The sequence below is a fragment of the Contarinia nasturtii genome, unplaced genomic scaffold, assembly GCF_009176525.2.
Source record: "Contarinia nasturtii isolate CC-2019 unplaced genomic scaffold, AAFC_CNas_1.1 Cnas_scaffold_2864, whole genome shotgun sequence".
Classification (NCBI taxonomy): domain Eukaryota; kingdom Metazoa; phylum Arthropoda; class Insecta; order Diptera; family Cecidomyiidae; genus Contarinia; species Contarinia nasturtii.
The window spans coordinates 63,131-87,147 of record NW_022200181.1 but is presented as its reverse complement, the minus strand read 5'-3'; the positions used below and the strand labels follow the sequence as shown (position 1 = coordinate 87,147).

At 33.0% G+C, this 24,017-nt stretch overlaps 5 protein-coding genes across 7 annotated transcripts in view; 4 read left to right on the top strand and 1 right to left on the bottom strand.

Moving 5' to 3' along the window:
• LOC116349444 (H/ACA ribonucleoprotein complex subunit 4) overlaps nucleotides 1–1,234 on the bottom strand; it is a 3,565-nt gene extending 2,331 nt beyond the window's left edge. Inside the window, exons 1-3 of the mRNA XM_031780857.1 lie at nucleotides 1,113–1,234; nucleotides 360–728; nucleotides 52–167 (exon numbers count right to left, since the gene is read on the bottom strand). Of these exons, the coding sequence (XP_031636717.1) occupies nucleotides 52–167; nucleotides 360–728; nucleotides 1,113–1,125 (498 nt within the window). The 5' untranslated portion in view covers nucleotides 1,126–1,234. The remainder of the gene's footprint in view (nucleotides 1–51; nucleotides 168–359; nucleotides 729–1,112) is intronic.
• Nucleotides 1,235–1,497: 263 nt separating this feature from the next.
• LOC116349450 (phosphatidylinositol 4-kinase type 2-alpha) lies at nucleotides 1,498–10,042 on the top strand. 2 transcript variants are annotated; one of them, XM_031780867.1, is made up of 6 exons: nucleotides 1,498–2,510; nucleotides 7,625–7,743; nucleotides 8,141–8,271; nucleotides 8,336–8,531; nucleotides 8,608–9,464; nucleotides 9,546–10,042. In XM_031780867.1, the coding sequence occupies exons 1-6, from the start codon at nucleotides 1,910–1,912 to the stop codon at nucleotides 9,622–9,624; spliced, it is 1,983 nt and encodes a 660-aa protein (XP_031636727.1). In that variant the 5' UTR covers nucleotides 1,498–1,909; the 3' UTR covers nucleotides 9,625–10,042. The 2 variants fall into 2 exon arrangements, with proteins under 2 accessions (XP_031636727.1, XP_031636728.1); XM_031780868.1 differs by lacking the exon at nucleotides 1,498–2,510 and adding an exon at nucleotides 2,895–3,191.
• Nucleotides 10,043–12,046: 2,004 nt separating this feature from the next.
• LOC116349482 (F-box/WD repeat-containing protein 11) lies at nucleotides 12,047–16,850 on the top strand. Its single transcript, XM_031780952.1, has 8 exons — nucleotides 12,047–12,409; nucleotides 13,325–13,544; nucleotides 13,662–14,305; nucleotides 14,392–14,654; nucleotides 14,725–14,914; nucleotides 15,014–15,155; nucleotides 15,246–15,379; nucleotides 15,458–16,850. The coding sequence occupies exons 1-7, from the start codon at nucleotides 12,356–12,358 to the stop codon at nucleotides 15,263–15,265; spliced, it is 1,533 nt and encodes a 510-aa protein (XP_031636812.1). The 5' UTR covers nucleotides 12,047–12,355; the 3' UTR covers nucleotides 15,266–15,379; nucleotides 15,458–16,850.
• A 658-nt stretch (nucleotides 16,851–17,508) lies between these two features.
• Nucleotides 17,509–20,028, top strand: LOC116349440 (ribonuclease Z, mitochondrial-like). The gene is made up of 6 exons (XM_031780854.1): nucleotides 17,509–18,241; nucleotides 18,326–18,527; nucleotides 18,585–18,662; nucleotides 18,722–19,036; nucleotides 19,110–19,413; nucleotides 19,474–20,028. Exons 1-6 carry the CDS (start codon nucleotides 17,509–17,511, stop codon nucleotides 20,026–20,028), a joined length of 2,187 nt encoding a protein of 728 aa, XP_031636714.1.
• Nucleotides 20,029–20,278: 250 nt separating this feature from the next.
• LOC116349480 (protein spartin) lies at nucleotides 20,279–23,688 on the top strand. 2 transcript variants are annotated; one of them, XM_031780950.1, is made up of 5 exons: nucleotides 20,279–20,594; nucleotides 21,526–22,852; nucleotides 22,921–22,976; nucleotides 23,081–23,378; nucleotides 23,447–23,688. In XM_031780950.1, the coding sequence occupies exons 2-5, from the start codon at nucleotides 21,553–21,555 to the stop codon at nucleotides 23,524–23,526; spliced, it is 1,734 nt and encodes a 577-aa protein (XP_031636810.1). In that variant the 5' UTR covers nucleotides 20,279–20,594; nucleotides 21,526–21,552; the 3' UTR covers nucleotides 23,527–23,688. The 2 variants fall into 2 exon arrangements, with proteins under 2 accessions (XP_031636810.1, XP_031636809.1); XM_031780949.1 differs by lacking the exon at nucleotides 20,279–20,594 and adding an exon at nucleotides 20,757–20,846.
• Nucleotides 23,689–24,017: the final 329 nt, after the last annotated feature.

Sequence of the window (24,017 nt, the reverse complement as noted above, 5' to 3'; positions counted from 1 at the left end):
TGGTGGACGTTGAAAGAGAGCACCGCGCAATTTTTCCAAACCTTGCTTAACTTTGGCGACAGACTCAACAGCTGAATGCAGTTTAAATACAGCAACGTACTCTTTTCCAGCGCTCTGTTGTGATTTTGCCAAACGAGTGGTCCGGTCGATGCAAACAATGAGACAACCTGTGAATATGCAGGATTTTCTTTAATATTTTCCTATAAATCATCTCAATAAATCAGATGAAGTTAAGTTTGTTTTTACTCAGTAAGACCAATCGATAAAAATAATCACATTCAATCATTTAAAAAAAATAACGATGTTCATCATAACAAAAAAAAAATGATAATAACATACAAAAAAACCATGTAACAAACCTGTCACTTTAGGATCCAATGTGCCGGAGTGACCAGTTTTCTCGCATTTAAGAATGCGTTTAATCCATGCAACAATTTCATGTGAACTCGGATTCGATGGTTTATCCAAATTAATGTAACCATATTTAATGTATTCGCGAATATCACGGCACAATGGCGACGATCCAAATGGTAACGGTGTATAGTGATTCGTTCGAACATTCAATTTGTCAATATTTTTCAATAGCAATGGCCATTGGGATGAATCTAGTTGTGCTAGTTTTTCGGATGCTTTCAATTGAAGGGAGCCATTTGCCTGTAATTCACCCAAGTCTTCGACTGGCTCTTCTTTGATTTTCTTCTCCTTCTTCTTCTTTTCTTTACGAATTTCTGCAAAATAAATATTCTTTATCTTACTGTATGTTCGGGATTTTTTAAGGTTAGGTTAATTTAATTTAACGTTTTAATATAGAAATCAAGAAATAATTGAATTTTTTTTGAGGATTTTGAGTTAGAAATATTTCTTTCAATTCAAAAACAGTGATAAGTTCGATGGATTTCAATGAATTTTCAATTTTGAAGGAAATGTGTATAAAATGTGTGAATCGGTCAACCTCATGGTCTTTATGTGAATGAATTTATAATCTAAACTATATATTTTTGCTTCAAAATTGAATTACATTGAAATCCGTCAAACTTTTCACTGTTTTTAATTGTTGCACCTAAAATTCATGACATTTTATTGAATATTTTATTTTTTTTAAATAATTTTACCTGTATCAGCCATTATGCGGTGTGTCTCTTTTCACGAAAGATGTATTATATGAAACGGCGTTATCTATGTACCCCAGTGCACGTGTTTACGCACAATGTCTCAGTCTCGTTGTGATGACAGTGTAAAAATTGACTAGTGGCGCCACTATCTTTGAATTCATTTTTGGGCTAAACACTTTTCACCAAATCATATGTCACATGGTGTTGAATATCAAAACCAACACAAAAAAATACATCTCACGTCGATGATTAATAGACATTGACAGTTGAATGCCAAAACGAAGTATAGATTTTCTTATTATCTTATTATATGTGTCTCTCTCGTTGCCTACAATGGAAACATTTAATTTGTAGTGTGCAATTGAGAATATATATATATATATTTTTTTCTTAAATGGCCATACGTCTGCAGCGCATTTAAATTTCATTTTGTAAATTCATGCTACAGACTCACAACTTATTTTAATAAATGTAGTGTAGAAATCAATAAATTAGGGATCAATTCAGTCGATAAAGTTTGTATTTTTGCACAGATAAAAGGGTGAATAATTTTGTTGGTGAATGTGTGTCTATAAGTTTGTTTTTTGATGTATTGAAAATATACATAGTGCAAAGCCCAAAAAGTGTGTGTAATCAATAATTTTTGTTACTTCGTTTTTATTATTATCAAATCGATTTGGACTGAATTGAAATAAATGACATTTCTTTTGAAATTTTGCAAACGGTTGTGGAAGAAATAAGAAATATAAACGTTTGTTGTTGGTGTTTAGTGTTTCGAAGTATTTATTTTCGTCTCAATGAATACGGACGAATTGCTTGTGCAATTGGATTTCGATGAAACCAATGTGAATCACCAATCGCCCCAACAACAACATCAACACAACAACTCAATTGAGAATACAAAACGAACACATTTGCAACGACCTTTGTCGCCACCAATAAATACATCCGAACCAATTTTGTCGATTGGTGAATTTCTGTTACCAGATAACGATAAACCAAATGATGCCCTCAATACACAGCATCAACATCACCACAGGCGTGCATTTAGCGATGACAATGCATTGGTGACAGTGACACAAACGATAGAACAACCACATTCCAATTTAAAAACACAACTAACCGAAAATCACAGCTTAATTAATATATCGAGATCTCCATCGCTGGCGGCAACAGCAGACGACGACGACGACGACGACGACTACGATCGAATTGGTCATTTGGAGCCAACAACTCAAGTTATCACAACGAACGGCGAAGGACCCAGCCAAATTCATCATATCGACGATACCGTTGAAGTAAGCCTGTTAGCTGATTTAAGTATGGATAGCCGAGAATCACAACCATTATTGGGCATTGGACGTGATACACATGATTTTGTCTACAATAATTTTCCAGGTGAGGAAAGGATTTTCTTAAATCTAATAAGTATCAAATTCTTTAGCCAAAGATATTCGAGGGTATTCAATCTAATTACATTTTCATTATTCTTTCATCGCTTGGCACTAAGTGAGATAATGTTATACATTTTTTTACTCTGTACGTAACTTATCTTATCTTTAACTGGTGACTATTGGCTTTATAAGGCATGTGTGTGTCGCATGTAAACAAAAATAAAGCCACTTTTTCTAAGAGCATCTATTTTCTTTCAATCTGGCTCAATAGAAGAAAAAAATGTTGATTAGAATAGATCCGAATATGAACTTGAATTCAGTTCATCCAATTGCTTGGCGAAAGCCGGTTGCACAAGTAATTGATCATCATCATCATTTGAATTCCCTCGTTGTAGTTGCATAGCAAATGCCATTGAATTTTATCTGACTCATTTTGAGAAAGAAACAAGTTTCTGTCTTTGTAGTTGTACAATAATGGTTGTTATTAGTCTCGTGGCGTATATGAAAAATCGACGAATCGGTTCGACGTATCCCAGCATAGATGCTAAGCCAGATTCAAAAGTCAAAAAGACATTTCGTAAAATTCGTGAAGCGTTTGTGCAAAAATGCATAATCATATTCAATTCAGTGCCATTCATTCACCCAAGAGCTTCTACGGGATTGATAAATATCATCGAACTTCAGGGTATGTTTTGGACTTTTCTATAGAGCTATTGTTATTAATAGAAGTTTTGTGTTGAGCGTGTTGAACCGTTGAAGAGAAAACTAAAACCATTTGGAAAAAAATAACTTCATCACTGATTCAGCACATATAACAAGAGCATTAAACTGACTTTAGTCAGAAGTATAATTAGTAATTTCAACAACATTTTAAAATCCGCTTTCACTGTTTTCAGTTGCGGAAGTCCTTATCTTTCCGACACCTTAATAATCCCAAAAATTCTATTAAAAGCCAAAAAGTTTCAATCGCAGCATTATTTATAGTTTATTACCATCTTTATCAGCTGAAAATACATGTACATAATTAAATTTAACTTCTAAAAAAATTCTGAAAGTTTCCATATAGATTAAAAAGTAAGCGATAATTCCAATAAATTAACAGACCCATCATCTCCTTTCATATTTCGGACATCAATGCAGCGGCATTTCTTTAGCAACATTTCTGCAGTATCACAAACTGTTACTTTATCATTTTTTTGTAATTACTTATTTGGTTTATTCATAAGTATGCGTTTTTAGCTCTTTCTTGAGTTCAGTTTTGCTGAAGTTGTAAAGATCAAGTTGATATCGTTTTTATACACCCTGTCAAATTGTTATTTTGCCTACATTATCACGAGATACTGCTAATTTATTTAGACTGATTTGACCAGAAAAAAAATTAGAAACGAAAATTTTGCTAAGTCAAAGTCATGGCCATTAAACGTTTTAGTTAGAGATACGTCGATCAAATTATTTTTGAAAGATAATAAATGCTTTTTTTTCGCTTTCAATTGTTCTGGCATACAATATGAGTTTGAAATGCTATGTACCAAATGAATCATTGTGTCAGAAAATAAAATCTAACTAATCTCTCCGTTGACCCTGTAATAAAATCATCATAAAAATATGTTTTGTTTGCTGCATCTTTTGGTGACCGCATCTTGTGCTTATGTTTTTTTTTTTAATTTTATCTCGTCGAAGCTTGGTTTAGTCGACAAAAATAAAATGCCACATGAAAAATATTAGAAATGCTATGGAATAACAAAAAAAGTGTTTTTTTGCTTTTGGCCATTTAACACTGTTGGTTTTTTTTGTCACAAGATATGGAAAAGTTTTTGTGGACGACACTTGTTGTTATTACATCCCACACCAGAACATTCGACGATAATAATTACTTTACAGAGTTGTTAGTTGTCAAGGGAAAGGTTATAAATTATAAAAAAAACCATGACACTAAAGTAGTAACTTGTCATAAAGTGAGCAGAGCCAAACGCATTTACGTGGTTTTGCAAGTCATAACGTTGGAATTGACTTGTTCAATACTCTGTTCGGTCGCTCCTTGAAAATATCATAAAAAAGAAAGAATTTTCATTCTATGGATTCTAATATGTGGACAATATGCGACGAAAAGCACATTCAAGCATCAATTTCTGTCAGTCTATGTATTTCGGATGGATATCCATCCGAGATATTTTAGAATATCTGGATATTTAACGCAACTGCACAGAGCCAGAGCTGTGTGCGTCGCACATATAATCTACGGTATGTCGCTACACGTAAAATACAGACACAGTGTGACTGTGTACGTGCGACACTTGATACACATATACGTCGCGACATACCGTAGATTCTATTTGCGATGCACGCAGCTCTGGCGCTGTGCAGTTGCGTTGAATATCCAGATATTCTAAAATATCTCGGATGGATATCCATCCGAAATACATAGACTGATTTCTGTAATAAGATATCTTCATCGAATGCTACACACAATTTCAAAGACTTCAAACGCGATATGTCTCACGTTAGATATGAAAAGGATAAGACAAAAGGAATAACATGAAAATCCCCCTAACTCCTTGACTATTTCGCATAAAAGAAAAATCAATACTTGAAGTTAGATTCAGTTTGAATAAGAGAGCGAGCCGTTCATATTCAGGAAGCCATTTAAAATGCAAATGCCACATAGGCTTTTGAACTTTTATACGTACAGTTAGACAATGGTGGTTGAATGAAAGTGTGAAAATTTGCATACACAAAGGAAAACTCACTGTCAGTTGAATGGCCGGTGTGTGTACGATAAGTGCAATGTACGTCTTGTTCAAATGAAGTGTTGGTTTTTAATTAACCAACGTTACTTGTGAAATAACAACAAAATACACATATGTTTTATTTTAACATTCACCTATACCGTATGTCGAAACCATCTTTTCGTGGAGTGGTCGATTTTTAACAAAAAAAAAATACAGACTCACAACGAATATATTGCGGTTTTCAACGACAGAACAGACGATATTGTGATTGTTTTATTTGCCAAACGTGCTGCAAATAATTCCGATAACACTCCATTCCACATATTGTTTTATCGATTGCATGAATTTTACTCAACCCAATCCATCGTATTATTTAGTCGCTGTCATTTCCAATAATTCGTTCATTTTTCCAACACAATCGTTTTCTCACACTCATCAATACTTCATTCACATCGTTCAGCCCCAGTCATCGAAAAAAAGCAAACACATTGAGAGCGTCATCGTACATAATGTTCGTCAAGAAATCAACGGGCTACGTGTACAATCCTTTAACAAACGACTCTCATTCGATCTATTCTTGTCGATAGTTTAAGATTTCCCATTCTTACATTCGTTGCATCAAAACAGTTGAAAATTGAGTGAGTGCGTGACACACTGGGTATATTAAATAGTTGACTCATTTGCATTATTTTTTTTTTGTGTATATTTACGATCAATTTTGTATATTGTGAGTTGGCATCACAGATATACATAAATGTTCAATGGTGTAGCCGCGCATTAAAACCAACGAAACACACACGATGTACAAACAAATTGGCGAACGATTGTGGTCTTTGAGTTAAAGTGAATTTGATGTTTTTTTTTCGGTGACAAGGTCACTGTCAAAAGTGATCTGGTTTCAAGTGCGCGACATTCGAAAGGCACGCGATACTTTCACATACATTTTTTAAGATTTTATCGAAAAGAAATTTTTTTATAAAGCATATTTCAAAGGATTTATCGTAAGAAACTCTGAACACTTACGTTTTTTTTAAATTGCAAATTAAATTTAATAAGAAATTGGAATTTACGACAAAATGTCATTGTTTTTTGTGCCTGTGAAATCACCTGTGCAAATTAAATGTAAACCATTCGTACACCTTAAAATTGAAAATAAACCGTGATGATTCTCAATTTAGTGCCACTTGGAAAATGAATTAATTGTTTTAGTTTTAATGCACGCAATTCATTCAATTTACATATAGACAACGAAACATTTCACCTACTTAGATTAAACATTTCCGCTGATTTATCGCAAAACCTTTAAATTATTTCCTCCACGCTCTCTTCAATTTTAATTCGTTATTTCCAAAATGTCAGATAGCAACGACGAACAACGCAACCATAAACATACAAATCGCACATAGACTATAGAGTAATTACTTACACGGTCATCAATTTGCATAGAAACCCATACATGCACCCCTCTTCGGTCTGTGCTTCTATTAGTACAAAATAAATTGCGTTTTTTGTCTGACTTGTCTAGAAGTTTGTTTGAATTTATGTGAATATTTTGCTGAGCTGTATCACTTAGTTCACCTCTTTTGCATAAACAAAATGATACATTTTGCGCTCTATTTGAACTGTTTTTAAGGCATCATTGAATAGGAATTGTTCCACAATTTGTCGATGAATTTATTTAAATTTTCCCCGGAATATTTAATGCAAAAAAAATGTGTTTGTGTGGGGGTATCGATTTTTTTTTATTCAATGAGAAAGCAATGTGAAAATTATTCGCAAAAAATAATAATAATAATTTGCTTTTACCATCGAAAAAGACATTGTTGCCAAATATACCTGAAAAACTTTGAAAATAGAACAAAAACAAATAACCAACCAAACTAAATAAATGTTTAAAAAAAACGAAGTGAGTCATACTGAAATAAACAATAAACAAATTGAAAACAAACAATGGCATTGGTCTCTTGCGAAGTCGTTTAAATGCGTGCCATTCATGAATGTACATTGATTTTGTTGACTTGTAAAATGAATGGGCTGATAACTGTGGTTTCAGCCAACAATTTACTAAATACGACATAAATCGATTCGCTTGACTTGGATTTGTAATTTTAAAAATAAACGTCAGTCACATCGTATTTAGTGCACTTAAACATTTCTGTCGCATGGTTTGTGCTTATTTTTGTGGCAGTTTTCATATATTTACGACCATCGAATAAAATAAAAATTAGCGATTTATCCACCAGAAAAATGACTGAAATTTACACGATATTCAATCACTGTTATGACTATGGTAACTTTGAGCTATTGAATTTACATTTATATATTTCATGTGATAGTTCAATGTAATTTGATTAGTTTATTGATTTACTTTATTTTGTGGTTTTTCTAGATGATCCGCAATTCAATGAGCTGGTTTCACAAGCCGAGATGGCGATTGAGCACGGCATTTATCCGGAGCGTATCTACCAAGGTAGCAGCGGATCATATTTCGTGAAAAATACAGCCGGGGTATGTATTCGAATTTTTTTTGTTTAAATCAACTTTCACCGCGAAATATTACACCAAATGCTTCTAAAAGACAGAGTAAAATACATTTGATTTCTTAATTTACAATTGAACTGCATACATACAAATGTAGTTTACTTCAAGTTTTTATTTGGAAGTATAAAAATGAGCTCGTCAACATTGTTGGAAGAGATTTAAAATCAGTCTTTCGTCGATGCGTATGTAATGAGCGAGAGAAAAATGAATTGATTTTTTCACGGGAATGCATTGTCTATGTCAAGTATATCCATTGCATTTTGGTAGAAATCAAACAAAATTACTTTTCAAATAACTGACAAATTAATGTAAAATGTTTGGATATTTATAATTTACATTTTAATTTACTCAATTTCTTCTTCAGAAAGTTATTGCCGTGTTTAAGCCCAAAGATGAAGAACCATACGGTCGATTGAATCCCAAATGGATGAAATGGATGCATAAGCTGTGTTGCCCATGTTGTTTTGGACGTTCATGTTTAATGCCGAATCAGGGGTACATTTCAGTAACATTTTCAATGCGATTAAGCAATTTTAATTCATTTTGATTTATTTTTTAGATATTTATCAGAAGCGGGTGCCAGTTTAGTTGACCAAAAATTGAAATTGAATATTGTGCCGAAGACACGTGTTGTTCGATTAGTATCTGAAACATTCAATTATCCGCGAATCGATCGTCAAAAGGCCAAATTAAAGAAAACCATCAAAGAACATTACCCATCTGCTCGATTCAATCGAATGAGCTTACCTCCAAAGGTACACATTGTCTCTGTTACTCTCTCTCTATAAATATATTAACCTAACTTTATTGCATTTTACAAATCGTATTTAGACTGGTTCGTTTCAACTATTTGTGAATGGTTACAAAGATGCTGATTACTGGTTGCGTCGTTTTGAACAAGAGCCTCTACCGCAAAAAGTTCTTGACAGTTTTCAACTGGAATTTGAAAAGTTAGTCGTTTTAGATTATATAATACGAAACACAGATCGCGGCAATGATAATTGGTTGATTCGTTACGAACAACCAAAATTGAAGAACCTAAGTCGAAGCCAGCAATCAAAATCAGCATCAATATCGTCATCTCAGTCGTCATCGAAAGTACCGTTGCGAAATCACTACATTCATCCGATTACCGTGGATGATCAAATGCATGATCTACCATTAGATGATGATTTCAATGGTGGTATGTCATCAGGCAGCAATAAATCATCGGATAGTGCAATTAGTGTACATTCAAATAACGAACTGACAACGGGTGCATCATCGAGTGGCATCGCTCAAATGTCCGATGATCAAAAAATACAAAATTTCATGGAAAATGATTGGCACATGGTTCAATTGCCCAAACTTGAAATTGCGGCCATTGACAATGGATTGGCCTTTCCATTCAAACATCCCGACTCATGGCGCGCATATCCGTATCATTGGGCTTGGTTGTCACAAGCAAAGATTCCATTCTCAAACGCCATAAAAAATCATGTGCTCCCATTGTTATCCGACATGAATTTCGTTGAAGAATTGTGCAGTGATTTGTATGAATTGTTTAAACAGGACAAGGGTTTCGATAAGCGTTTATTTGAACGACAAATGGCTGTGATGCGCGGACAAATTTTGAATTTAACACAAGCACTCAAAGATAATAAAAGTCCGGTACAATTGGTCCAAATGCCAGCAGTGATTGTTGAAAGGTATGTTTGAACTTCAAACTATTAATCGTACATCATTGTTAAGATTGAATTTTTTTTTTTTTTTCTTAATTTAAATTACAGATCGCGAACATCTTCCAGTCGATTTTCATCGTTTACACAACGGTTCCAAAGTAAAAGTCCGTTTTTCTCATGGTGTTGAGGAAACACATCGATTCATCAATGAAAACCATCATCATCAACATCATCTCGCTGGCATATTTTTCTACAATAAACATATTTCAGTGTTGTTGAATCACCAATCTTTGATTCGCCAAAATATATTCAAAACATCACCGATATTTGGACGATGGAAACAGTTATCAACTATTTTTGTTTTTCGTTTTGTTCGATACACCATTCTACTATATTTTCTATAAAACCAGTGTTTTTGTCACCACTTCGTTTTTGTTGTGTAAAAATCCCACTTCTATTTCATAACCTTTAGCAAAGACATTGGGCTTCTAGCATTAAATAAAACTTAATTTTTCCTTGCTTTGCTCAACAAATCAAAAAGATTAAACAAAATATGCTCTCAGATTGGGAATAAACTAATTCAAATAATTTATGTAAATATTGAACTTTTATGTTTTATTGTTTTTTTAATTATAAATGATATACATTATCTTGTAAATTGAAAGAATATACCTTTACTTAATCTAAATCAAAATAAAATTGAAGATGATATTTTGAACGATTAAAATAGCCGATAACGATATCATACATTTGATTTCGACAATGGCATTATAGTGTAGGTATACATAAAAAAGCCAAAAATTATTATTATTATCATTAATATTTAAATTGATTAGTTCGTCATATCCACAACCAAACAATAACGCTTCAATAAATGGAGCAACAAAGTGATTCGAAAAGATTTTAAAACAACAATGAACAGTGACTTGATAGATATTTATCCCTCTCCCGAATGAGTGCAGCAAAGATGAAATTTGCTGCTCTTGACCAACTGTAGATCAGCGCATCCTAATGATATAAAATACAAAAATACACAAACAATACAAATATTAAAAGAAACCGGTACAATTCGAATTTTAGGTCGATTATAAAATTATATCATTTATTCCTAAATAAAATGATTATATGAATATAACATATGTTTGATTTTTTTATCAGTTTCATTACCTAAACATGGTTAATTCCAAAAGGGATTCATGTGTGTGTTTCTTTCGAGTTGGTGGCTGAAATATGGTACCGCTGGAAAGATTTTGATAACACGGATTTAAAAAAAAAAACTGGAATTCGTTATCTTTTCGTTGGGAAAATGGTGAAAATAATCTTGTGTTCAACACCAACCAACGGGACCCCAAAAAATGTAGCGAAGAAAGTTTTGTTTGATCGTAAAAACAGAACGTTTATTTTTTTGAATTACATTGCCAGTTGTATCTCTGCTATATTTACTGATACTGGCCGAACTGACCGATCGAATTTTTGCTTATCGAGTCAAATCATTCCATGACTGGAACATGTCAATGCAACGTGCCATACAAAATCCATTGTTTTTTTCTAGAGTAGCACAAAAGTCACAAGGACTCACTGCCGTTATTTTAACCTATAATCGAATTGAAAGCCTTTTCAAACTCATTCAAAAACTGTCGGTTGTTATGTCATTGCAAAAAATTCTAGTCGTTTGGAATAACGAGCGAACAGTTCGCTTCCGTCTGGTTTTCCAAGCCGAACTCATATTTGGGAAATTTGGAATATCAATGGTATTAACTGGAGCTATGCGTACACAAATCAAATGCCAGTCGAAATAAAGGAATGGGTCGATGATCACATGAATTGTGAAGATATTGCGATAAATTTCTTGGTTGCGAATTTCATAAAAAAACTACCGATCAAAGTCATCAAAGGCACCACGCAAAAAAATCAAGTGCCCAGAATGCACAAATACCGAAATGCTATCAGCCGACATAAATCATATGATGAATGAATGGTCAGCATGTATCGATCACTTCGACAAAGTATATGGCGGCATACCACTTAAAACAGTCGAATTTCGTGCTGATCCAGTATTATACAAAGATAATTTCTCCGAAAAATTCAATGACGTCGGAAGTCTCTAAACGTACAATTATATTTGACATAATTGTTCGATTGCAACAACAACACACACCAAAAAAGTCAACAAATTGCCAATTGTATCTTATTAAATTAGTGCTATATGTCTATTTAAAAGACTGATCAAAATGTTCCAATAAACATATTTGAAAAGAAAATTTTGAACTTTTATATATAAATAGTACGAACTTTGTTGAAAAGTCTATTTGTAAAATTGAATAAACATTTTAATAAAAAAAAAAAAATAATTAAAATGAAAAATATTGTCGAAATGCTAGTATGGGTAGCGCCATCTGTTGTTTATTTAAATGACAATCGAAAACTTTGCCACCGCTGTCGTGTTGCCACAGTAGTAGGAAAAGAAAAAAAAAGAGCTGTACTCAATACAACTACACACGAGTGCAAAGAAGATATACGATAGAGTGTACGTACAAACGAACGTTAGTGTAAGAAGGTCAACTGTATGTTTTCAATTGCATATAGAGAAGTGGAACAATCGTGTGAAACGCATACAGCCAAGAACTCGTTTCTCTGACGAATAGATCACGCAAAATATTCAAAGAGTCATTGTACAAAATTTCTTCTTTTCACATTCACAATCGTTCCCATCATACATTTCTTTTTACACACGCAGTGAATATATCATGAACAAAGAATATTCGTTTAATATATTGTAGTGTTTATCATCGTTTTTTTTATCTTAACGAAAACATAATAAAATATTTGACAAGTTTTCGGAGAAAATATTGATCACCAAAAAAAATCAAGTGAAAGAAGTTTAGTAACATTAGACAAAGAGCACAGTGAACACTCCAATGAAAATGGAGACTGACTACTTTGTCGAATCCAATACAAATTCATCTGTACAGGTAATGTATATGGCAAATGAAAATTCAATTTTTGCTTGAGGTGATTTGTGTCTACCACTGCATACAGTTATTGTTGTTGTGGTTGCAAGTGATTTGTGTACGTACGCTCAATTTGACCGACTTGTTTTTATGTTATTCCTTATTCACTCAGAGTTAAACTTTACTCTTGTCAAACTTGTTTGATCGTTTTGTTGTTGCTGCTGCTAACAACTAAGTCTATTAACAACAACATAAAATGTACTCTTCATTGAAAAGTTTGTGCATAAATTGAAATTGTTTGCCAAAGGGTTGATTGAGCGAGAGAGAACGACATTCAATTAATTATATTGTTTGTAAATAATTATTTGTATATAAAATAAGTTTCTTCTGTCCATTGAAATGATGTATTGATTTAAAATTGAAATTGAAAATGTGTATTGTAATTGCAATTTAACTTTTGAATATGTAGGAAATGCGAACCATTGTCTCTTGCACACACACACAACTCTACAATCAATTTATAGTGTACTTTGGACAAAATTATTTGGTTCGGTTCATATTCAGTCAGCCACCTTTATTGGTAACTGTCTCTGTCAAGTAAAATGTTTTTGAAATCAATTACAAGTTTTTGATTTCTCTTCTAAATTACTCAATTTTCGACCTTGTTTTCATACATTTTTTTACATTCGTTCATCCACATTGGTATCCGTGTTCGTGGTGTATTTTAAGTGAATGGAAACAAAATTATACAAAATTGGAACTAGCAATTAAAATGGAAGAATGAAAAATCAATATTTATGATTAATGAAATAGTTTTCTCGTTAGATTCTGTTTTGGTTTTCCATTATCAATCATATCAAATTATTTAAAGAGAGTTTTTTTATTCGCCGTATCAAAATAATCCATACATTTAATTTTTTTTATTTGATTTTATAGTTTACATCATTATATGAGCCGGGCAGAGTGAAAAAGGAGCCATCGCCAACGTTTCAAAGTGAACGTGACTCATGTTTAGAATTTTTTAATAAATGGAACGAATCGGATCAGGTGGATTTCGTAGAACAGCTATTAGCTCGTATGTGTCATTACCAGCATGGCCACATAAATGCCTATCTGAAACCGATGTTACAAAGGGACTTTATCTCATTGCTGCCGAGTAAGTTTTTTTTCCTTGCATTTTACTTGTCATTGTTGAACACATTTCTGCATATTTTGACACTGTCTGAATCATGGAATTAAAAAAATTATTCAAAATGTATGGATTTACTTGCAGAAAAAGGATTAGATCACATTGCGGAAAGTATACTATCGTATTTGGATGCAGATTCATTGAAAGCGGCCGAATTAGTGTGTAAAGAATGGTTACGCGTTATTTCCGAAGGAATGCTATGGAAGAAATTGATCGAGCGTAGGGTGCGAACGGATTTATTATGGCGTGGTTTATCCGAGCGTCGCGAATGGATTCAGTATTTGTTCAAACCACGACCAGGTACAACACATCCGCAACATCCATTTTATCGATCACTCTATCCGAAAATTATGAACGATATCGAAAGCATAGAAAACAATTGGCGTAATGGTCAACACATGCTTAAGCGAATCAACTGCCGTTCAGAAAATTCAAAGGGTGTCTATTGTTTGCAATATGACGAAAATAAAATCGTATCGGGTTTACGTGATAATACAATAAAAGTATGGGATCGCAGCGATTTAAAGTGTATTAAAACGCTAACCGGACACACTGGTTCAGTGTTATGCTTGCAGTACGATGATAAAGTAATTATCAGTGGCTCAAGCGATTCGACTGTTCGCGTCTGGGATGTTGTATCCGGTGGAATGGTCAACACATTACTTCACCATTGTGAGGCTGTGCTGCATTTACGCTTCAATAATGGCATGATGGTTACTTGCTCAAAGGTAAAAATTTCCATTCAATTAGATAAAAAGAAAATTATCATTAAATAACGTTAATCTATTAAAATAAAACAAAATTCACTAAATAGGATCGCTCAATCGCTGTATGGGACATGACATCACCAAACGAAATTACATTACGAAGACTTTTAGTTGGCCATAGAGCCGCTGTAAATGTCGTTGACTTTGATGAAAAATACATTGTATCAGCGTCGGGTGATCGAACAATTAAAGTTTGGAACACATCAAATTGTGAATTCGTCCGCACATTAAATGGTCACAAACGTGGCATCGCTTGTTTACAATACCGTGATCGTCTGGTGGTCAGCGGGAGTTCCGATAATTCGATTCGGTATGAACAAAATACACATCCTTTATATTCGAATGGTATTTCCATACATTCTGTTCATTGTATTTTTTAGCCTTTGGGATATTGAATGTGGCATATGCCTGAGAGTGCTTGAAGGTCACGAAGAGCTCGTTCGTTGCATTCGGTTCGATTCAAAGCGCATCGTTAGTGGTGCATACGATGGTAAAATCAAAGTATGGGATCTTGTTGCTGCCCTGGATCCACGTACTCCGGCTAGCGCTTTATGCTTAAAAACATTAGAGGTAATTTGTCCATAAATTGAAAAACAATGATTGCTTGCCAACATGAAGTGCATTTCATAATCTAACAAATACTTTTTTGCTTTTGCATTAAACATACAGGAACATACAGGAAGAGTGTTTCGTTTACAATTTGACGAATTCGAAATTGTGAGCAGTTCACATGATGACACCATATTGATATGGGACTTTTTGAACTACACACCGCCCGAACGTGCAGTTGAAGCCAGACGATCACCATCACGTATGTTAATTTTTGTTAAACCTTTGACAGCTTTCTTGAACGCTTATTTTACGAATTCTAATTTCTGTTGTTTTTATCATTATCATATAGCTGCTCTGATGGAGCATTAACGGCTTCTATTGTCGCCAATTTCTTAGTTATCTAAATTTTAAGAGAAAATAAATACTTCATAGGATCTATGCGACCATGGATGATGATCCAAATATTCAGATGTTTGCCAGAAGGTAAAACAACTGTTTTTCCAATGAATGCTTACATTATTTTTAATTGCTTTCGTTAATTATAATTTTTCTTTGATTTAGTTGATGTGAGATGCTGATTAAAACGGTACTTCTGGTTCCAATGACAATGCAATTTTATATTGCTACATAAAACAAGATTAGAATATGATTCCAAATCAACCGAAACATAAACACATCCGCTGTAGCCGTCAGCAATAAAACATTTAGCAGAGAGTAGGCAATAGAAAAAACAAAAAAAAACGCAGAAAAAAATATGTTTAAATATATTGTCGAAAATCGGAAGAAATTTTACTCAATATAATCGATTAAATAGAACAGATTTCATTGTGAAATATTTTATCAATAACTTAAATTTCGAGCTCGTATTCTTACGCGCAATTGTAATAAAATTGTAATCGTGTTTTTTGCTCACAGTTCTTAACAGTTTCAATCGTCAGTATAATATTATTCATAACCAAATGCAGTTTGATAGTTTTAGGGACATAAGAATGATAGTGATGTTTAAATTCGGAAAAAATTCAAATCTATAATACAATATTTCCCAACTCGATGCATCATATACAACATACATACATACATACACACAAACATACATATACATACATTCATGTAACATCGTTCGAAGAAAAGAGCCACCAAATGACTCTGACCAAAATATCCCGTCTTAGCAATATTGTATTCAATTTAATTCACATCCATTTATTATTATATCAAATTAAACGAAATAGCACTAAAAATCATTAGTTTATTCTAGCCACAGCCACACACAGACATGCATACAAAATCGAATCCTGAATAATAGATACCAAATGGCGTATATTTTGGCATTTAGGGTGTAGATAAAAGATTGTTAGTGCAGCTGGCATTTCTTATACAATACGAATAGATGAATTATATTTGAAAAAAAGAAGAAGAAGAAAAAAAGAATGGGACAACACGAAATAATTCATTTTCTCTTGTGCGACCGAAAAACAATAGCCAAGCGAAAACAAATGTTAATGATCTCATGATGCACTCAATCTTTAAGTGTGAGCCTAGTGCTATCAGTTTCTTTATGTTAACACATAAAATTGGGTCGCACAAGAAAAATGTAAACAAACGGAACTAATTATCAGAGAGCAAATCCGAACCGCATTCGGTATAACTTCGACGATATTTTTCTTCCAAAAATGACTGTATATAAGATTTAAAAGGGGGAAAAAAGAGAAAAAAAGATTTGATTCAATTTTGTGTCAACTGTTACATCGCTCGATGACAAACACACTTGATGTGGCCGTTAAGAGCTTTTAAGTGCGTATAATATATATTTAGTAGAGCGACAATTGATTTTCCCTCTTTCATTGAGATATAATTTCTTGTTGAATGTGTAAAATTGTGTTTTTAAAAAAAAATTAATAAAATAAAACAAAACCAACTTTTGAAATAAATACTACAAATGTTTTAGATAAGCAAAGATATAATTGTACTTTTTACATTGGATTTGAAATATTATTATTAAATAAATGAAAAAAAAACCCGAGACAATGTGCAGCCTGCAGCCACTAAGATAAAAAGAAAAAGAAAACATAATTTGAAGAATTTTCTCATTTTTTTATCCATTCTTTCGAATAGAAGAAGCTTGGACATTTTTATTTAACTCATTCAATAGTTCAATTAAAGGAACTTAGGCACAAATCCGTGTCAAAATATCTTGACTGACTGAAAATGTAAATTTCCACGAAAATCAATCAACTTTGGTCAGTTAGCAAATTTAGAACAAGATAAATATAAATAAAATTGGCTGAATGACTTGTCAGTCGAGATATTTTCACATGGGATGGAAATGCTTTGAATTCAGAAATTAAATAAAGAAATATAATTCAATTGGGTTCGTTTTGATTTTATTTGGAATATTTGGTAATCATTCAATTCATCATATTGAACCATTCCATATCAAACAATATCATCACAAAATAAAAGGCAAGTAGACTATTCCATTGAATCTATTAACTGTTTATTTCTTGGCAGAGTCAAGGTAAATACACCATTATTGACAGATTTTTTCTCATTCGAGAAACGTCATTCAACGAACTGTCAAATCCTTTGTTGTCATTTCTAACCAATAAAGCAAAATGATTAAACTAAATCCGATTTGTTGTAAAAATTATTATGTGCCATTAAAGTTATTTAGTCGTCATTTGAAAGTGGCAAGGCGTAAAAATTATATCAAACCACCGAAGGTACAAAAAATACAGGCACATACTGCTTATCTGAAAGTAATTGGATCAGGTGCCCCTGATCAACCGGCCTCAGTAGTTCTCAAAACAACAACTAAAACCTATCTCTTTAATTGTGGTGATGGAATAAAAGCCTTGGCACAAAATGCTAAAGTATCATTAGAAAATATTAATCATACATTTTTTACACAATCAAAATGGAATTGTATTGGCGGTATGACAAGTGTAATTTTTGCAACAATTGCCAACTCTGGTTATCTACCTTCAATTCATGGACCAAATAATTTAGATAATATCTTCAGAAGGATGTCATTTCTGTCAATCGTTGGTAGTATGTTCAAAAATCGTTTTACACCAGAAACATATAAGTCATGCGAACCATTTGAAGATAATGATTTAATTATCGAACCGATTCAATTGAAACATTGGAACGAAACTGCCTTCATTTACTTATGCACATTAAAAGCATGCAAAGGAACATTTTCGGTAAGCAAATCGGTATTGAAAAATGTTCCACCACATTTAGTAATAAAATTACACCGCGGAGAAGATGTCAGTCTGGACGATGGTACTATTGTAACAGCAAATGAGGTGAGAAATCCAGACTATCCAGAAGTTCATTTCATTGGTGAGTTTTACAAGAGCTGAATATAACATGCGACGTTGGTTGATGTACTCATATATTCTTTGTTTGTTCTTTCTTCCTTTTTAGTTGTTGATGTACCACATAAAGGTTATCTTAAAGATTTGGCAACGAATATCAAATTGGAAAGCTTATTACACGAATCAAAATTACCAAATGTTGAGCTTATTATCCATTTTACACCAAAAGATGTGTTTGAAACATCACGCTATCAATATTTCATCAAATCCATTAATCCGAAAAGGAACATGATCTTAAACGATATGAACACGTAAGCATAATGAATAATGTAATTTTCTTGGGACTAAAAAGAATATTTTAATTTCAGACATTCTTGCATGGAAAGTGTATACAAATTACAGGAAAAGCTACATACGATCGATTCAAAAATTCATCCTTTGCTAAGGTTTGTGACATTTAATTTTGAAATATTTGATACAAAGTAGCTATTGAAAATAATTTTAGCACGCAACTGGATACGAGCCACAAAATATTTGACCCATATGATTGTATGAGCGAACAAACATCAACATTTTACACTAAATATATATTTCGCAAAACACAAGATGATGATTTTTTGAGAGATGTTGGTGAGGAAACGGAATCGTTTCTAATAAATGACGATTCCGGTGAAAAACCGGAAAAACAGTTTCATTTGTGCACACAAAATGTTCCATCAAAGCTTGAAAATGAACAATTTCCGAGAATCTTATTTTTGGGCACGGGTGCATCCGATTCACATTCCTTGCGTGGTCAATCTGCAATTTTAGTTCATTTATCGTAAGTGAATTTTAAATAATTTTTCATCCAAATGAAATAGAAATTAAATTTGTACTTTGGTTCATTAAATTAGGAATACCGACGCATTTCTACTAGATTGTGGCTCTGGAACGTGTTCTCAAATCAATCGATTTTATGGCAAAGAAGCGCCAGAAATATATCGGCGTTTAAAAGGTGTTTATATATCACATATGCATTTAGATCATCACATTGGAATGCCAGAAGTATTTCGATATCGGTTGCGATATTTACCAGCTGACCGTGAACCATTACGGATATTCTGTCCGGTGGAGGATTTTAAATCGTGGATTTTATTTTATTCCAAGAACGTTGAATCCATAAACCACGATATGAAACTTATCGATAACGATGTCTTGGTAAGACTGAATTCTTGTTCTTTGTTTCCACAGTTTATTGATAATATTATTATTTTGCAGTTGTATGATAAATTAAACTTTCATGAAAAAGTGTACCTGAACATTGATTCGCTTAAAACGTGTGCAGTTAATCATTTTAAAAAATCATACGCTTTAACGATGAATTTTTCATATCGTAATGGAGATAACGTGGAAACATTTCGGCTTGCGTACAGCGGTGACACAGGCCTGTCTGATGATTTTGTGAAATTGGGACATAAAGCTGATCTTTTAATACATGAGGCAACTTTTCAAGACGCACTAACAGACCTTGCTGATAAATCTAGACATTCCACCATGTCTATGGCACTTGAGCAAAGCAAACGAATGGAGGCTAAACACACGATACTGACACATTTTAGCAGTAGATATCATATTTTACCATATATTGAAAATATCGATGAAAATACGGGCATTGCATTTGACTATATGGAAATTACACCGGACGATTTGCCCAGACTTGGCTCTTTGGTCGCACAATATCAAAATGCCTTTCCAGGAGATTTGAGATATCTTGAACAGAAAACCAAAAGCTATCTATTTCAACGTGGTTTGGATACACCGATAAATGAATGATATGACGTTAAGTAAATGTTTAAAATGTAGGAAAAAAAATTGTAAAAAATATAAAGCTCAAACATTGAGCTTAATAAATGAAGAAAATTCCAAAGATGGAAAATAATTGTTTTTTCAACAACATGTTAGCTTTAGAAATTCAGTTTAAAATTGATTTTTTTCAAAAGAGTGAGGTTATAACATTGATTTGACATTTACCATTCGTATGACACCCCAGTTAGTAAATAAATACTTCAAAACATTGTATATAGTGTGCAATGAACACAGTGCATAGTAAATGCGTCAAATTTAAAAAAAAAAAAACATTTTGTTGTGTATTGTGTGCATTACGTGATTGATGTTGATTTTGTGGTGCTTAAGTAATTTATGAGTGATGAAAATAGGATTTATCTATACTTTTACCATATTGAAGGCAAAAATAGCATAATTTGGTACTGAACAGCTGATTTGATATTAATATTTTAATGATAACAACAAAGCATTTCAAAATATTGTGAAATCATAAATGACCAGTTTCAATCGTTTGGGCAACAACCGATGATCAAATAGTTAGATATAATTTCAAGGTAATTTATGGTTTACAAAATCATAACATAGCTAATGGTTTTCCGAAAAATTATGCATCCATCCATTCAATTATAATATTTGTGGACAGACTATAGCACTCATACATTCACAGTGACAGTTAACAGTTATAAATATCACTCAAGTCATTTTGTTTATTTCAGTCGTGAAGCTTTAGCGCTACAGCGTGGTTCATTCAATCAGTTTCTACAACAATTAATTTTATTTTGTTTTGTGGTATCAACGTATAACGTGTACGTATTCGTAAGATTTGTGATAACGAGCGTAATTTTGCGGTTTGTTACGCTCTAATCAAATTAAAATTAATTTTATGCCTTGTTTGGTTGGTTTTCTCAGTAAAAAATACCCATATATAAGTCTTTTTTCGGAAAATACGTGTCGATTTTGTAGTTTAGACTTGCATTGACTTTCCATATTTACAAATTGTAAAAGTCAATTGTCATCGACCTTGAGTCCTCGATGATTCTATACTGTTTTAGCGAAGCATGACTTACAGTTAATTATTGTCCGTCATAATTAATTCGAATTTTAATTGAAACGCCATGACGCAATTACATATTCTTAACGTGTAAACAAAGTTGGAAAATAAATGTTTTTAATTGCAACGTTGAAAAAAAAATGTGCAGATGTAATGAATTTACAAATACCACAAACTGGTTCTCATTTTTATTTAAGCCAAAAATGTCCACAAAGAAACTGAAATATATTTCCAGATTTTTTAAAAATGAAAATGTGATATTTGATACCTTAATTTTTGGCAAGTGTTTGTTATCACTCACATAGTCACTTTTTTAAACGAATAAAGTTCAATGTACAATTGTTTTTGGCTTTTTTATAGTTTTGCAATTTGATTTGTTTTTTTTTATGTAGAAAATCGTTAATTGAACAATTTTGTTTGAATTTAAATCACAGATCTGTAAAAAAAAGAGTAAGAAAAAAATGGAAGTGGAATGGAAGGAAACTTATGCAATTTTGCAGAAAAAATATGATGAAGTCATCAAAACCGTTGAATTGGCAAAGCAGAATGAAGAGAAGGCAAATAAAGAAATGGCATTGATTAATTACAAACTATCTATATCATTGATCGATGAAGCATTGGCCACCCCGGTTGCATTACCAGAAGACCCAGATGACGTGGATGATACCTGGTTATTAGGTTTAAAAATTGTAAAGGCACTAAAGAGAACACGAGGTGAAGTACTACACCGAATTGCCATTTTGTCGCCGTCCACAAGTCAATCGAACGTATCGACACGAGACAGAATGCCACTTGAACAATCCAATGGTGCTAAAAAGCGACCGCGTACATTCATGGAATTGGCCGAAGCATTACAAAATTTAGAGTTTAACTTGAATGATCCGAAGGAATTGCCAAGTGTTTTAGAATTACTTTTCTCTTGTGAAGGTGTTAAATTGTATCATATCAATGTGAATGGTGAAGTGACTACAACAGATGATTCATCAACCTTGCGAATTGTTCGATTAGATCAAGATTTAAATCAGCATTTTGATGCTACATATTTCATGCAAATAATTCGTTCATTGGCTGCCGAAGAAATTCAACAGGGTTTTGATGATGGTGAAGATAAAGATACCGAATTAGACAATACAATTGGAAATGATGATGATTTGGATGAAATACCGTCTACAAAAAAAGTGCGAGAAAATACTCCAACAAAAGCAATTGACTCATCTTTAATATATCCACTGGTGCCCGCTGTTTCACCATGTTTCCGAACTGAATTTGGTGCTTTCATCTTTCCGGATATTCAATCCGATGAACAAGGTGCTGCTATTGGTATTGTTATTCCAAAATCAACGGATGCTATTGTGTCAGAAATTTTAGAATCAATCCTACACGGCATCGTTCGACAAAAAGAAGAAGGAGAAGACGAAGATGAAACCGAAGAAGAGGGCAGAACGAAAAGAAAACGACGACATGCCAGTGAACGTGTTTCAGATAATCTCGTGCAAGGTGCATGTTTTGTATCAAACGGTTTAGTCAAGGGAACCGAACAATTTGGAAAACTCGTGTCATATACCACACCATACATAATTTCAAAAATGGCCAGAGCACCAGAAAATGCACCACCCGTTTCGAATAAGGTTGCCAATGGTATTGAAATCGCAAAATCGACAACTGGAATACTTGTTGGTGTTACAGGTTATTTGGCCGGAAAAGTTGGCAGCGCTTCGGTGGCGTTAGGAAAATTTATCGCACCGCATGTTCATGCTCAAGGTATTCAACGAAATTCATTGTTAGGAAATTTCTTTTTAAATTATTGTTGTTTTTTTTTTCTTCATAAGGTTCAAAAATATTATCAAATACAATGGGCTATAGCACAGATGAAGCCAAAGATAAGGTGAATACTAAGTTTGTTCTACCACTATTTGGTATTTCTAAAAAGAAGAAAAAGTATTTGTGTCGCTATAATTGTGTCACTAAAAATATAAATATTTTTTTCAGATGAGTGGCGTTCTCACTGTTGCCGCTGGTGCTGTTGAAGGATTTGGTACGATCTATAATGGTTTGGAGAAATCGGCTGGAATTCTTGGAAGGAATCTTAGTGACAATTCGGTTCAAATCATCGAACACAAGTATGGTGCACAAGCCGGTAATCTCGCACACGATACATTCGACACAGTGGGGAACATGATCAATTTATCACAAAATATGAGTTTAATTACACCCAAAGGTCTTGCCAAGAAAACGGTTAAAGGAACTGGTAAAGCGATTATCGGCGATTTTCGACCACAAGTTCCAAGTAAGTTTTAACGAAAATAATTTTAAATGATCTTTTAATCATATAGGTTGCAAAATTTATTTTTCCAGAAACAAACTATGCAACAGCTGGTTCTTTGTATCCCGACTTGACGGAATTCTCCAAAAAACTGACCCAATCCGATAATTAGACGTGTATATGTATAACTTCGGGTATCGATCAAAGCATCAAACCATAAGCATGCAGCCAAATGTTTGTGATTTCATACTTGGTGTCTACCGTAGTAACATATGATGTTATTTCAATATATATCATTTTAAATGCAAATAAATAGTTTTTATAGACCTCAAAACTGAATTCATTTATGATATTGCGGTGATTAGAATCAACAACAAAAAACTCTTTGTGATATGGCGTCATCTACCGACCGGCTAACTTATTTGACTTCTGTCTTGAATAAAAAAACCGTTTTTAGAAAACTAATATTTATTATTATTATTGATTAAATGGTTCATAGCATAAATTAGTGGTATCTTATGTTGACTACCTGTGAATGGCATCACAATCGACGAAAATGAAATCAACGAAAACATTTTTTCTATACATTTTTCTATTTCCACAAACAAATGAAATTTCCGACTGAATGAATTCCGAAACATCTATTCAAGATCAATTCAATAA

Bases quoted from the DNA above. Each gene is read 5' to 3' on its own strand.
- LOC116349480 (XM_031780950.1), top strand. From the start codon at position 21,553: ATGGAAGTGGAATGGAAGGAAACTTATGCAATTTTGCAGAAAAAATAT. The intron at 22,853-22,920 runs GTATTCAACGAA...TTTCTTCATAAG, and splicing joins ACCGCATGTTCATGCTCAAG to GTTCAAAAATATTATCAAAT. The intron at 23,379-23,446 runs GTAAGTTTTAAC...TTATTTTTCCAG, and splicing joins TTTTCGACCACAAGTTCCAA to AAACAAACTATGCAACAGCT.
- LOC116349482 (XM_031780952.1), top strand. From the start codon at position 12,356: ATGAAAATGGAGACTGACTACTTTGTCGAATCCAATACAAATTCATCT. The intron at 12,410-13,324 runs GTAATGTATATG...TTGATTTTATAG, and splicing joins ATACAAATTCATCTGTACAG to TTTACATCATTATATGAGCC. The intron at 15,156-15,245 runs GTATGTTAATTT...ATTATCATATAG, and splicing joins AGCCAGACGATCACCATCAC to CTGCTCTGATGGAGCATTAA.
- LOC116349450 (XM_031780867.1), top strand. From the start codon at position 1,910: ATGAATACGGACGAATTGCTTGTGCAATTGGATTTCGATGAAACCAAT. The intron at 2,511-7,624 runs GTGAGGAAAGGA...TGGTTTTTCTAG, and splicing joins TGTCTACAATAATTTTCCAG to ATGATCCGCAATTCAATGAG. The intron at 8,532-8,607 runs GTACACATTGTC...AATCGTATTTAG, and splicing joins GAATGAGCTTACCTCCAAAG to ACTGGTTCGTTTCAACTATT.
- LOC116349440 (XM_031780854.1), top strand. From the start codon at position 17,509: ATGATTAAACTAAATCCGATTTGTTGTAAAAATTATTATGTGCCATTA. The intron at 18,242-18,325 runs GTGAGTTTTACA...CTTCCTTTTTAG, and splicing joins TCCAGAAGTTCATTTCATTG to TTGTTGATGTACCACATAAA. The intron at 18,528-18,584 runs GTAAGCATAATG...TTTTAATTTCAG, and splicing joins ATCTTAAACGATATGAACAC to ACATTCTTGCATGGAAAGTG.